We start from the raw sequence: 15680 nt of genomic DNA, 5'->3' as shown, positions 1-15680 counted from the left end.
GAAATGATTTTTTGATATTTTTTGTATTTAGCGGCTTTTGAAAGAGAAAACAAATTACTGTATAACTGCAATGTCATTGACCGTGCATTAATCTACACCATCAAAAAAAGAAAATAAACTCATCTGTATTACAATATGGGTCCGAAATTATGAATTATTAATGAATTCCTAGATAGCGCTGCGCCTTTATGAGAAATGCTCGTCTTCGAGGTCGATCCGGCCTTTAAAAAAATCTCCATACTAAGCTGACATGGTTTAACTTAATTTAATCTAGCCTCACGTAACGTAATTTAATCAAAACTAACGTAAGGTAACTTAATCTAATATAAAGTAACCTAAATTGTTCTATTCTAACTTACCCGAACGACTTGGGGACGGATGGGTCTAGAACCGGATCGACCATTTGCTCACTCGGTAGACCAAAACAGTGGTGCATGGAGGCGAGCAGTATTTTAATTGATTTGAAGCCGAATTTTTTATATTATTGTGGATTTTACTAATAAGCGAGAAGGTTAGTACGTTCTGTTTCTTCCGTGTGTTCCTGAGATGAGAGAAATGTTCAGAATATTCGTTGTTTTAAGTGTGTTATGATGCAATGTGTTTTTCAAGTAAATATTTAGCAGAAGCCACAACCAGAATTCAATTGTTTTAAAGTGTTTATGCTTATATATTACCATGTATTAACACTTTATTAATTCTTTACCAGACGGGCGCGGCCCTTCGTTATTTTCTAGTGGAATGAGTCTCTCCCAGGTTACTTGTATTTATTCATTTATTCCTGTTTTACTACAGCTACTGGCGATTTTTATAAGCTTACCCCTTATAGTTATAAATGAGGAGTTTGAGTGCGTGTAGATTCTGCCAACGTCTGCCAGTAGCTGGCCATATTTAACATTCCCAATGCAGTTTTTAGTTTAGGTTAGGTTGGATTAGGCTTGGTCTGGTTAGGTTGGATTAGGCTTGGTCTGGTTAGGTTAGGTTTGGTTGAATCATTAAGTTTGCCATTGCTTTGACCTGGGATACACTGATGCGTCCAGTCAGAGCGATGGTTGGTAAACATTGCAGCCAGTCGCAGAGATCGTTGGTAGACATTGCCACGGGTGACCTGGCCGCTTCCTTAAGTACCCCAAAGTAGGTATATTTTGTTTTTTTCCAATCACTTCATGCACACACAGTGGAACAGTTAACTATCTGTGTTGCTCATGTACCAAAACTGCTTACTTTGAGAGTCATTCATTCATTCATTGCCAGACGCCATGTATCCCAAACAGGGTGGCCAAGGGCTTAGAGTTAATTGTTTTACAGGGAGGGGCACTAATCCTCCACCAACCCCACTTGACATGTAGGGATGCCAACAGCATCTGGTATTCCCAGGCGGTCACCCATCCAAGTACTAACCAGACCCAACGTTACCTTGAGATCATGAGTTTATTATAATATGGGTGGAATTGCCGTGCCCGTTTGTTAAAGAAGTACCCACTTTCCTTTTCTAACACTTGAGTTGTAAATAACCACAGGAGGCAGGTGGTAGTAATGGCATCAGAGAGGAAGAGGAGTAAATTTGCGAGATGTCACTAAAAGGGAAAAAAAAAAAAGAAAAATGGTGAGATACAAGCCAGAAACACTTCAAAAAACCTGAATTCCATTTGTGGTGTCTGCTAAATATTTCCTGGTAGTTTTATGATATTATTGCACCACTCTCTTGCAGTGGATGTTGCAACAGTTCTATCTATCTATCTATTGCCAGACGCCCTAATCCCGCAAAGGGTGGCCACAAACAAATCGCCTCCATGTCACCCTGTCCCCCGCCATTTCACTGCCGGGCTCCTAGCTCACACCCTCGTCTATCATATATACACCTCTCCACTCCATCCATTGATCTCATCCTCGGCCACCCCCTCCCTCTCCCTACTTCCATCTCACTCACATGCACTCTTCTCATCAGTCTCTCACTCCTCATCCACTCCATATTGCAACAGTTCGTTCACTTAACATGGCTTAGATTTTTGTCCTTTTGCAGCCTATTCCACATAACTCAGTGGTAGAAATAGACTCTATGATATATAGCACTTCTTCATGACTAGCATCATATTTTAGTAGGCTGTTTGTATTGGTACATCTCAGTATTTAGGATAGGAGATGGAAGTTTTAAACCAATTTTAAGTGAAAAGAATGTGGTAGACATTATGATTGCTTTTATCAATAGTGAGGGGGGAGTGAGTTGGGGAGAGAGCAGTCAATTGGTGGGTGACAGAGCAACTTGGAGGTGTTTTGTCTGCAGCCACCCTGTGCAGGATTAGGGCATCGGACTATAGATAGGTAGACAGATGGAATTTCAGCCCCCCCCCCCTCTTTTTTTTTGTGTGTGAATTTAAACTATATATATGTAAGATTTTAAGTCTTGACCCTGTAATGCAGCAGTGTCTTTTTTTTTTTTTTTCTATGTTTTTTTTTTTTTTTTTTTCCAGATTATTTAGTCAGCTTATGAGAAACAGATGAGTCTTTTTTTTTTTTTTGTTATGGATAATGAGTGGAGGAAGGAAAAACAAAGAAATTAAAAAATCAAGTCAGTGTATATTTGGACTGTCATTGAATTTGGGGATGTCCTTCTGCCACATCATATATATCTTGCTGGCTGCTAAAATTTATGTGATGTTAAGTACCAGCCCATGAAACAGGAAAAAATTTAAATGTGTTTTTTAACATTTCAGACCAAAATAAGAGGGGTCTTAACAGTGGCAATTTTCTGTCACAAATGCATTATCTATTGTAGGTGTTGCAGATGGATGCCTTCTCCTGATGGCACCAATATAGCTGGTCACATCTGCTGCTTGGTTGTACAGACATTCCCAGACTCCCTGCCTATACATAGGTACCTCAAAACAGGGATGTTTGCAGTTTTTTTTTATAAGGGGGGCAGAATAAAAGAAATTATATATGTGTGGTTATATCAAAATACGCACACTCCAAATAGACATAGGCATATACTTACCTGAGTTACATGACTTACTTCAAGTGGATTAAGTGACAGAATGCATGAGTCGACTCAAATCACTCAATCGTCCTTGAAGAAGAACTGAAGCCGTCAACTGTCACTACTGAAACAATCGATGACGGCCTTAATGAAAGAAGGATGGTGGACTGCAGGAGGAAGGTCCAACTTCACCTGTATTCTGCCAGGTTTACTACATTGAGAGGGACCTGTGGTTGCAACTACATTACTGTACTACTACTACAAGTACTTAGTAGATAAGGAGGTGGAGGGAGGCTTATTCAGTTCCTATCTCCATCCATAACCACATCTGTATTTAAATCTTTCCTAACCCAACCTACCAGTAACCAAAAATTAACTAAGCCCAGCCAAAGCCAACTTAATTTTTACATAACTTCATTGATGGACAGATCTAGGAGCTGTAGAATCCCCTTCCCTCTCCTTATTTACTAAGTACAGTACTAAAGAAAGCATTTGCAGTGAAAATTTCAGAGAGATGACATCCTCTAATATGTTCTGAAACTCAGAAATTCTCTATCCATCTATCTATCCATTGCCAGACACCTTAATCCCATAAGAGGTGGCCACAAACAAATCGCCTCCATGTCTCCCTTTCCCCCGCCATTTCACTGCCCTGCTCCCAGCTTACACCCTCCTCTCTCATAAAACACATTTAACTTTTTGCAAATTTATGGGCTGACAATACTAAATACCGTTAATTCTCCATGAAATATGCTAGTAAGTGAGAATTGCCATGCACTGGAATATATGAGGCAGTATAGGGCTTGATTTGGCTGAGTGATATACAGTTGTGTGCCATGTTTGCCTGCTTACCAAAGTTGTGTGTCATATTTACCAGTTATGTTTCTTTATATATATATTCTTTTCAGGTTTGGTTAATTTAGGTATTAATTTCTATCTATCTGTCTATTGCCATAAGCCTTAATCCCTTATATGGGGTGGCCACAAACAAATCGCCTCCATGTCACCCTGTCCCCTGCCATTTCACTGCCGTGCTTCCAGTTCACATACCCCTCACACATATACCTAATCTATTCTAAACCTAACCTATATATTTGCTGCCAGATTCATTGGTTATCAGAAAGCACAAACTGACCTTCTTTAATTCCAATCTTATGTGGTGAAAGTGTTTAATAATTGTGTGCTTGCAGGTGAGGTAAGGCAGCGTAGTCATCATGAGGTGCCACTATGAGGTGCTGGGTGTGCCTCTGAAGGCCAGCGATGACGAGCTGAAGAAGGCATACCGCAAGATGGCCCTACAGTGGCATCCAGGTGCGAATATACCATTGGCAACATTGTATACAGTCACTTTCTTCAGTTATTAGTATTTTTTTGTATTATTACTGTATTATTATATTATTATCATCATCATTATTATTATTATTATTATTATTATTTTTATTATTATTATTATTACTATTATTATTACAGTATTATTATCTTAAATGTGAGGACCAACTTGCCTAGCTCCAGGCTCCTACGCTTCTCATGGGGCAACGTAGGATTGGGTGATGGGTGGATGGATTATTATTATTATTATTTGCTTCCTGTACAGTGAGAGGTACTGTAATATTAGAGAATAGACACAGAACATCAGATGCGTGGTACAACAAAGAAAACATGTAACACCAGAAATGAAATGATAAGTAATAAGGAAAAGCTCTACAGGTGAACACATACGAATTACTGTATATATTTTCTCATCAGATAAAAATCCCGATAAACTTGAGGAGGCCAAGGAGCAGTTCCAGCTGATCCAGGCAGCCTATGAAACCTTGTCTGACCCCCAGGAACGCGCTTTCTACGACAGGAACAGAGACAGCATCCTTAGGGGCAGAGGTAGGTTGGTGGTGGTGGTGGCGTCATTGTTGCTGTTGTTTCTGTGGATAGGATAAGGAATAATGTGATTCGTGAAAGATGTGAATTAAGAAAGTCTGTGGACGCGAGAGTTGAAGAGAGTGTGCTTAGATGGTATGGTCCTGTGGGAAGAGTGAGTCTGAGTAGAGTGGTGAAAGGGGTAAATCTGAGTGAGTTTGAAGGTGGGAGAAGGCATGGTTGGCTAAGAATAAGGTGGGTAGTAGTTGTTGTGGCTCCAGGTTCGTCTCAAACATGGGCCCTTTGGACTGCAGACTGAAGTTGCCTTTCCCCAGCAGTCCGCCATCCCCCTTAGATGGTTAAGGAGGGAATTGAGAGACATTTGTATAACTGGACAAAAAAGCTGTCGAGCTATATTAATGCCACCACATGAAGGCATCCCTCTTCAGCACCAAGATGGGGGATAGTGTGGTAAATGAGTTTGTAAGAAGGTGAGGTGTGGAGGGTGATAAGTCATGGGAACTGGCAGTGGATTGAGCTGGTTGGGGGAATTTTATACAGAGGAGCAGGGCAGTGAAATGGTGGGGGACAGGGCAACATAGAGGCAGTTTGTTTGTGGTCACCCCTTACGGGATTAAGGCATCTGGCAATAGATATAGATAGATAGCATTGTATGACAACAGCTTTGCTCCCCTGTGTTTCTTGTTGAAGTGGTAGTTGTTTGGTTGAATATAGCTGATTATGCATTACTTTTGAAGGACACATGTGGAAAGTGTGGTGGGAAATAGAGTCTGTATTCTGGGGCGTGATGAGAGTATGTCCCATTCTCTTTGGCAGACTTTTGACAGTTCTCCCTCTGTCGGGTTATTCTTGCCACCCCATCCTTGAGTGGGAAAAGAGGTCAGGATGATGATGATTTCTGTATAGCCCATGACAAACAGGGTAAGGATTATGGCAATTAGAGTCATCATATACATTTTGAATCCTAACATACATACATATATAGATTCTTCATCTTGAAACCTGCTACATATATGCACACATTCCTTATTTTGAAACATTTGTTATTACATGGATACATACATCTTAAAATACAGTTCATACTTGCTTAGGTTATTTTTAGTCAATTTGTTTTCACCTGATGGAACTGGACCACTCCCACAACTTGCTTATTCAGTCATGTACAGTAGATGGCCAGGTAGACTTTGGTTGCAGGGTCATATTAACTACCCCAGTAACCAAGGAGACTTATTCTGGGTTCATCAAATTTTGTTAAACCACTTAGTAGTCAGTGAGGTTGTGTGAGTGTTGTTGTTCCTTGAGATGAAAACAACTAACTTTATTTTGCTGATGTTCATATTTATTTTGCAGACACTGAGTCCCATGGGAAGCCAGACACCCTTGACCTGTTCCAGTACTTCACAACGCAGTGTTATTCAGGATTGAACGACTCCGAAAAAGGATTCTACACTGTTTACAGGTACTATGCTTATTTTAACTTTGGCTTAAAATTTCAGCTCATCGCAGCTAACTTTCGCAAATCTCAGTGGCAGTAAAAGACATTCCTACTGCTCTGCATCCTTGTCATAGCACTGTTTGGTGACTGTACTCCTTTCACTCTGACTTGGCCCAGATTTTCATCCTTTTGCAGCTTATTTCACATAGCTCAGTGGCAGAAAAAGACCCTACTATGGCTCTGCATCCTTTCCACAGCACATCTTCATAACTGGCATCCTATTTTAGTGCTATTCTGCTGTTATAACTCAGCATTCAAGATGAAGGGGTGGTAATTTTAGGCCAAGTTAGAGTAAAAGGTGTATAGTATCGTATTCTAAGTAAATCGACTGTTACAAGTCAGCATTTCAGATGGAGAGAGAGCGATTTTAGGCCGAAGCTAAAGAGGAAGATTTGTGTTTCAGTTCACTTGAAATTTAGCCCCTATAGGGTGAATTTCTTTTGTTTTTGCATGGGGTGCCTACCATGCACTCACTCAGTGTAGGGCTGCTTTCAAGTGACAAGCCAGATAGTTTCTTGTAGCCCAGGAAATCACTTGGTACATTGATTATGGTCACGGTGCGTGACTCGGAGGTTGTTAATGTGCCCTGACAACCTACCATGCAAAAGTGCTGATTTCGTATATAGTCTTAGATGCATGTGATTCGTGTATAATATGTTCATGTATAATAATATTCGTGTATAATATATTCGTGCCTAATAATATGATTCATGTATATTATGATAAGAAATCGGACGCACGTTTGAATTGTAGGTTGCCATGGTACGATAATGACAATCAGAGTTGTGTGACTCAGCTCTAGTAACCATATAATCAAAGAGACTCCTGGTTGTCAAATGGGTTTAGGCATTCCAGGTGGATGTAACCCATAAGGTTTATATATCCAAAAGGTGGTTGGGGTGTATTGCTCTTTTGATGCTACTCAGGGGCCAGCCACTGTCACCCATACTTTAAATGTCAGACTGAGGCCTGTATGCATGTTGATCAAGGAAGCTCCCCAACACATTTTCTGAAGTGATTTATTTTGCATATTACACCTTACTGGTAGGTGGTAGGTGGTGGCGACCATCATCCACTCACTTGATGTAGTGCTGCCTACTTCTTCCTTCGCCTTTATCATTCTTTTTCTGTGCCTGTCCTCCTCTCTTCCTATTTCTCACCATCATCCACTCACTTGATGTAGTGCTGCCTACTTCTTCCTTCGCCTTTATCATTCTTTTTCTGTGCCTGTCCTCCTCTCTTCCTATTTCTCACCATCATCCACTCACTTGATGTAGTGCTGCCTACTTCTTCCTTAGCCTTTATCATTCTTTTTCTGTGCCTGTCCTCCTCTCTTCCTATTTCTCACCATCATCCACTCACTTGATGTAGTGCTGCCTACTTCTTCCTTAGCCTTTATCATTCTTTTTCTGTGCCTGTCCTCCTCTCTTCCTATTTCTCCCATCTTTCCTGTCACTTCTTATTGCTTTTCTTTCCTTTACAGGTGGCTTTACATTGAGTGACAAGCTAAATGGTTTCCTGTAAGCCAAGAAACCATTTACAACGCTGGGAGGTAACCATATAACCAAACCATACGTGCTCCCTACGTGTCAACAAGTGGGTTGGTGGAGGATTAGTGCCCCTCCCCGTAAAACAAATAACTCAAAGTCAAATGGCCACCCCTTATGGGATTATGGCGTCTGGCAATAGATAGATAGATAGATAGACACCTTACTGTCCTCTTCTACATTGCATAAATCCATCTGATATCACCTTACTCTGCATAAATAGCATACAGAAGGATATTAACTAGTCATATCCAAAACTAAATAGCTAAGGAACAGGTGTTAGGGAGCTTTTTTAATCAACATGAAGACAGGCTTGAGTCACCACCCTAATCTTGTTAGCTGAGGAGGGTTTTAGCACATCTTTTGGGATTTGGCTTTAGATAGATAGATAAAGAGAGAGAGAGAGACTGATACTGGTAGATAGATAATGATAAGAGAGAGAGAGAGAGATTGAGACAGGTAGATAGATTGATAATAGAGATCCATTGACAGATAGATAGATGATAGATTTGTGACATTTAGTTTTTCCATTGTCAGGTAAGTTTTTGAAATCACAGCAATGGATTAAACCATTTGGCTATAGATATGTAGTTAATAGATGGACAGAGTGAGAGACCAACAAGGAGAGTGTATGTGAGTGAGGTGGAGGGTGGGAGAGGGAGGGGGAGGCTAAGGATGAGATGGAGAGATGGAGTGGAGAGGTGTATGGGGGAGGGGGGTGTGAGCTGGGAGCAGGGCAATGAAATGGTGGGGGACAGGGCGACATGGAGGCAGTTTGTTTGTGGCCACCCCTTATGGGATTAAGGTGTCTGGCAATAGATAGACAGAAGAACAGATTGATAGATGGAGATAGGTAGACATTTGACATTTTTTTTTCCTTTCTCAGGCAAGTGTTTGAGAAGATCGCAGTGATGGATATGAAGTACATGGATGACCAAGAGGAAGAAATTATCATCCCCAACTTCGGCCGCAGCGACACTGACCACGAGGCAAGTACAGGCAGAGATAGAAAAGTTTGTCTGATATTTCACCTCTTCCATGTGTCACTTTCCTCTGGTGGCTAATATTCCCAAGCTGAGAGAGGCTTGGTATGTAGCTCAGCCTAATATTTCACCCACCTCTTCTACATCTAATATTTCACCTCTTTGCTTGTCACTTTCCTCTGCTGGCTAATATTCCTAAGCTGAGAGAGGCTTGGTATGTTTGTCTGCCTAATATTTCACCTCTTCCACTTGTCACTTTCCTCTGGTGGCTAATACTGCCAAGCTAAGAGAGGCCTGGTATGTTTCTCTGCCTAATATTTCACCGCTTGTCACTTTCCTCTGCTGGCTAATTTTTGCTAAGCTGAGAGAGGCTTGGTATATTTCTCTGCCTAATATTTCACCTCTTCTACTTGTTACTTTCCTCTGCTGGCTAATATTGCTAAGCTGAGAGAGGCTTGATATGTTTCTCTGCCTAATATTTCACCTCTTCTATTTGTCACTTTCCACTGCTGGCTAATACTGTATTGCTAAACTGAGAGAGGCTTGGTATGTTTCTCTGCATAATATTTCACCTCTTCTACTTGTCACTTTCCTCTGCTGGCTAATACTGCTAAGCTGAGAGAGGCCTGGTATGTTTCTCTGCCTAATATTTCACCTCTTGTCACTTTCCTCTGCTGGCTAATATTGCTAAGATGAGGGAGGCTTGATATGTTTCTCTGCCTAATATTTCAACTCTTCCACTTGTCACTTTCCTCCGATGGCTAATATTGCTAAGCTGAGAGAGGCTTGGTTTGTTTCTCTGCCTAATATTTCACCTCTTCTACTTGTCACTTTCCTCTGCTGGCTAATACTGTAATGCAAAAGCTGAGAGAGGCTTGGCATGTTTCACTGCCTAATATTTCACCTCTTCTATTTGTCACTTTCCACTGCTGGCTAATATTGCTAAGCTGAGAGAGGCTTGGTTTGTTTCTCTGCCTAAGATTTCACCTCTTCTACTTGTGCTTTTCCTCTGCTGGCTAATATTTCTGAGCTGAGGGAGGCTTGGTATGTTTCTCTGCCCATGATGTCACTTTGATACGAAAAACAGGTTAAGGAACAGCTGCATTCTTGTTGGACTGGGATGATCCTCACAAAGTGCAGGTTAGATTGAGGAACTTTGGCTTCCAGGATTTTACGCACCACAGTCTTATCTCTTTCCTCTCTTTCCTGTCTTTCCTCGCTTTCCTCCCTCTCCTCTCTTCCTCTCACTTAAGGTTGGTAAATTGAGGTTCAGACTCTCTTCTTAACACTGCACCCTTGGTGTCATCCTTATGGCCATCCTCAGTACCTTTTCCGGCCTATTAAGTAATCTAATCTAATGTCGAAATGATGCAATGTTTCTTCTTCAAGAATCCCTGTACTGGGGTTGGCCATGGTACAGCCGATGTTTTCTATGGACTGGAAGCTAAACCAAACGGCCAAACCAGGTAATTACTTCCCATCATTTACTGGAAGCTGTTAGGAAAAAAAGAAACCTTAGAAGTATGATAAGATTTATAACAAAGTGAGAATGTCAGCTTGGACTCTCTGTACAGTCACTCAGAAAAAAGATCATCAAATGAGTGTACAGAGTTGTGGCTGAATGTTTCTTGCCTGAGAGTGGTGATTTTGGCCAAGTATCAAGCTTGTACCTACATTTCACTCTCATGGCTGTACCTCCCAGGGTCGCTGGTTGCCACCCTTTTACTACCATCCATCCATCCATCATCCAATCCTGTGTTGCCCCATAAGGAGCGTAGGAACCCGGGGCTAGGCAAGTTGGTCCTGACAATTAAGATGAGAGTGACCTATTTATCTTTATGTAATTAACGTGCATGTTAAAGTGTGATGACCATAACACTGCTGCGTATCCTAATCTCGGTTGTACCATAGACATTCACGTCTCCCTCAACATCTTATCCATAAAATCACAAGCCATTTTCTCGGGTTTTTGTGTTGTGTTGCTGGACATGGCTCAGTTAAAGGCAGAGAGAAGAGCAAATTTTAGAACGAGTTCAAGCCAAACAAGTATAGGACCATATTCTGGTGTTAATCAGTTATTACAGCTCAGCATTCAGGATGAAGAGATGGCAGTTTTGGGCCAAGTTAAAATGAGTATATTATCTTCCTTGATTCAGCTTTAATATTCAAGTTGGAGAGATGGCAATTCTGAGCCAAGTTAACGTGAAATGAGTGTAGCTTTATTTACGGTGTTGCAGGATGTGGCTCAGTTCTACGGGTATTGGATGGCGTACTGCTCTTCCATGGACTTCCACTGGGCTGACGAGTACGACATCAGGGAGGTTCGGGGCATGGGACGTTGGGCAGAGAGGGTGAGTGTCGTATGCAGTGTGGCTCCTATATTGTGCATCTCAGAAATTGTGTGTTATGAGGGTGGTTCAGTCAGCATTATTGTCTTCCCTTCAGCATAATGTTAGAATGGGATGCCTTCAGGTGGTGGCACTGGTATGACATGGTAGCTGCACTAGATAAGTGGGTACAGTTTACAAACTGCCCTGTGTATTGTGGCAAAAAGAAGCTAATGTAACTTGGGTGTGGAGGGTGAGTGCCATGTAATATAATGTATCTGAGTATGAGTGGTGGTGTATGTCAAAATGATCCATCTTGATGGTCTGGTGATAGAGTCTCGTGTTGGAAAGACCTGTGGCTTGTGCTGTGTAATTCAAATCCTAGAGGTGACCAGTATTTTTTTTTATAATAAAAATAATAATAAATAACTAGCATAGCCATAGGTTTGTTTGTACCAGCTCTTAAAGGTTGTGAACTACAGTAGCCTAGTCTCAGGCCTTTATGCTCCAAAGGGGGTCATAGCAGCAGCAGCAGCAGCAGAGTATCCCCTCCCTGTCTGACTAAGCAGATTCATCAACCACAGCAAGCACTCACCCCTGGACCATCCTATGCAGTGGACAATACCTCACCACAGCAAGGAATGGGGAAGCGTGTGGAGGTTTGAGTCTTGGATGGACATCGCATTTGTGTATCGCCACCAATTAACAGGCACCCTAGTACGCTCCACATCACCCTGGTATTCGGTTTTATGGTTACCACCCAACATTGTAAATGGTGATGGTTCCGTGGGTTTCATAAAGTCACCGAAGGAAGAAGTAGGCAGCACTGCATCAAGTGGGTAGATGATGGTTGCCAGCGCCTACCACTGCCATTGTCAGGTGTAGCATTCATAAACTTTCCTGAGCCAAAGTTGCAGTTGGTTATGCTTTTTCCTTAACTCATGCAGCTACCAAACACTCAGAAACAAACATTGAGTGAATAATAGTGTGAAAAATACAGCAGAACAAAATTACTTCTGACAGTGTATCACTTCTACAATATATGTCATAATAGTTGGCTAATATCCTTTCTAAACATGGGTCTTGTACTCTGTGTCAGTCTTTGTCTGTCTGTGTATGTATAGCCAGATGCCATAATTCTGGAGGGAGCTGTCACAGACAAACTCGCCTCCATTACACACAGGCTTCTGCCATTGTGCTGCCCGCCCTCCAACCCTTTCCACACTCTCCACCTCATCCTTGGTCTCCCCCTCTCCCTCACCCCACCCCCACCTCACTCAGATACACTCACCTAATTAGTCTCCCGTTTTCCATTCTTTCCTTATGGCCAAACCATCTCAGGGAACCTCTGACACTGTCCGATACATCCACATCAGAACCAAAATACACCCTAGCTTCGTCATTCATCTTTTTGTGTCTCTGTCTGTGATGTGTTGTAATTGGGAGTTCATCTTTCCCATTCTTCAGAAAATTGGGAAGGACAACAGCAAAGCAAGGCAGAAGGCACGCAAGGAGTTCAATGAGCATGTGAGAGAGCTGGTGGCCTTTGTACGCAAGAGGGACAGGCGCTGGCAGGCCCGCAAGGTGAGTGAGGCTGAGACGAGTGTTCTTGGGGATACTGAGCAGAGATACTAGAAAACTGAAATTTATTGAAGTGTTCTGTCACCTGTTAATTTTGTCACTTAAATTTCTTTGTCTAGTTTATTGTTGAATGAATGAAGGTGTGGTGCCTTAAATTGGTTGTGCTGCCCATTAGCCTACCCTCTATCATTTTTTATTTATTTATATATTTATTTATTTATTTTTTGACCCTACATCACCCCATCTTTGGGTAAGAAAAGGTGCAGGATGTGATGAAGATTATGCTGATGAATGATGTCTTATTCTCTTTTCTGTAGCTTTCGAAAATGCACTTAGTATTACATGTTTATGCTCATAGTTTATTATTGACATTTAAACCCCACAGGTCTATAACAGGAAGTAAATGCACCACAGTTTACCACGGTCCCATACAAACACCTTCACAGCACATTTGCTCTGGAGACTGGTGATTGAAAATATGCAATGAATACGGTTGCAGTTCATGGCTTGTCTTACAGCAAATTTTTCTAATTGGATAGTGTATGTCATATGCCGTATAAAACGCATTAATTTTATTGTACTGGGAAAGACAGCATGAATATACATTTATGAAAAGTTGGTGGGGATTATTTTGAAAATGTGTCTTTTGTTTTATGATGTAAAGACGTAAAAAAATTTCAAGTAGTAAAGGATCTTGTTCTATATATGTTTCTCTCTCTCTCTCTCTCTGTACCCTGCCTCAAACCATCCTAAGGTAGGAATGTGTTTTGATGATGATGGTGATGGTGATACAAGTGAAACCAAATCTTGAGAGAGAGAGTATGGGATATGTGTGTTTGTGTCTGATGTAATGAGTGATGGTGTTGAATACTCTACAAATATTAGTGTCACTTGCATTGTGAGAGAAAATGGAATTGAACAGAACTGCTACTGAATATTAAGAACCACAAATATCCTCCTTGTAATGATGCCAATAAGGTTTTTTTTTATTTATATTGTACGGAGGGTGTTAGAAAGAATTACTCTAAACTTTTATTTTATTTACCAGTTTGATTTTGGCACCCCTTGTGAGCATGGCAGCGTCCGGATTTACTCAGTTGGATACATTTGTGTGAAGCTGCAGAATGTGGTGAATGTTTTTGGCATATATGGTAAAGCCAGGATTCCATGGGCTTGAATGATGAGTGAATGGAAGCGTGGCGTATTGGATTGGGCAAGTTTGTGCTGTATGGACATTGCTACTGCTTACCCTGCCCTTGGGTGGGAAAGGAGGTCTGGATGATGATGATGATGATGATGACCAATTTGATAAAGTGTGAAAAGGGTATAGGTGAGTTTGAAGGTGGGAGGAGGTGTGGGAAGCCTAAGAAGAAAGCAGATGGCAATGGTAAATGAGTGTGTAGGTGAGAAATAGAGGTATGGAGATTGATGAGGTTAGGGAACTGACAGGGGATCAAGCTGGTTACATGAATTTTATGTGGAGTGTCTGACAAAAGGCATCCCCCTCCTCTCTCTCTCTCTCTCTCTCTCTCTCTTCTCTACATGGCTCATTGGATTGCCTCTACATGATGGTTAATTATGAAGCTACTTGTGAAAAGTGTACATATGAGATAGAGTCAGGATTCCGGGGACTTGAATGGTGAGTGAGTGGATGTCTGGCCCATTTCATTCAGCTTGCAATTGATTATTTCTCTCTCTCACATTCTCTCCTTTTCCTTGCTTTCTGAACCTTACTACACCAGACTTGCAGATGGGAGAAGGAGGAGGCAGGATCTGTCTATCTATCTATTGCCAGACGCCTTAATCCCGTAAGGGGTGACCACAAACAAATCGCCTCCATGTCGCCCTGTCCTACGCCATTTCACTGCCCTGCTCCCAGCTCACATCCCCCTCTCTCATATACCTCTCCACTCCATCCTTCCATCTCATCCTTGGCCTCTCCCTCCCTCTTCCCCCCTCCATCTCACTTATATACACACTCCTCATCAGTTTCTCCACATGGCCAGGATCATTATTATTATTATTATTATGATTTTATTTATTTATTTATTTATTTATTTTAGACCTATAATTGTGAAGGGGTTACATCTCAGTCATGGTTTTCATCTCCACAACTGATCCACAGAGAATGCTGGAGGCCAAGATCGAGGAAAATAAACGTAAACAGGAGGCGGCCCAGCGACGGTGGCGAGAGGAGCGAGAGAACCGGATGAAGGACGACCTGGAGAAGGAAAAAGCAAACTTGGCAGCGTATGAGAAGGAATTGGAGGTATGGAGGGAAAGTTGGAGGTAGTGAGAGAGAGTGTTGAAGGTACAGAGATTAAGGTTGTTGGATGATAGAGAAGAGAATGGGGGTTAAGGAAGTAGAAAAAGAGAGGTGGGGGAAGTGTTGAAGGAATTGGAGGTATGGAGGGAATGTTGGAGGTAGTGAGAGAGAGTGTTGAAGGTACAGAGGCAGAGGTTGTTGGAAAATGGTAGAGAAGAGACTGTTGGAGGTAAGAAAGTAGAAAGAGAGGGGTGGGGGAAGTGTTGAAGGAATTAGAGGTATGGAGGGAAAGTTAGAGGTAGTGAGAGAGAGTGTTGAAGGTATAGAGATAGAGGTCATTGGAGAACAGTAGAGAAGAGACTGTTGGAGGTAGGGAAGTAGAAAGAGAGGTGGGGGAAGTGTTGTGTGATGGGAGTGAGCAGTTTTGATATTATATTCAGATTTACTTCATCTTAAATGTCAGGACCAACTTGCCCATCCCCAGGCTCGTACACTTCTCACGAGGCAGCATAGGATTGGATAATGGATAGATGGATGGACTATTGGTAGGTGTTGCTCCAGGTTCATCTGAACTTGAACCCAGTGTACTTCAGGCTGAAACTTCCCTTCATCTTCAGTCCACCACTTCCCTT

At 41.8% G+C, this 15680-nt stretch overlaps 1 protein-coding gene across 1 annotated transcript in view; it reads left to right on the top strand.

Moving 5' to 3' along the window:
• The first annotated feature begins 404 nt into the window (after window positions 1–404).
• Window positions 405–15680, top strand: part of LOC145402153 (dnaJ homolog subfamily C member 21) — a 24237-nt gene continuing 8961 nt past the window's right edge. The window contains exons 1-8 of the mRNA XM_080274274.1: window positions 405–511; window positions 4165–4285; window positions 4721–4852; window positions 6200–6308; window positions 8778–8880; window positions 11112–11225; window positions 12669–12785; window positions 14908–15051. Coding sequence (XP_080130400.1) covers window positions 4189–4285; window positions 4721–4852; window positions 6200–6308; window positions 8778–8880; window positions 11112–11225; window positions 12669–12785; window positions 14908–15051 — 816 coding nt within the window. The 5' untranslated portion in view covers window positions 405–511; window positions 4165–4188. The remainder of the gene's footprint in view (window positions 512–4164; window positions 4286–4720; window positions 4853–6199; window positions 6309–8777; window positions 8881–11111; window positions 11226–12668; window positions 12786–14907; window positions 15052–15680) is intronic.

This window comes from Coenobita brevimanus, chromosome 57 (assembly GCF_032717465.1).
Source record: "Coenobita brevimanus isolate Jiangsu-jjx chromosome 57, ASM3271746v2, whole genome shotgun sequence".
NCBI lineage: Eukaryota > Metazoa > Arthropoda > Malacostraca > Decapoda > Coenobitidae > Coenobita > Coenobita brevimanus.
This window is presented reverse-complemented; position numbering and strand designations above follow the sequence as displayed.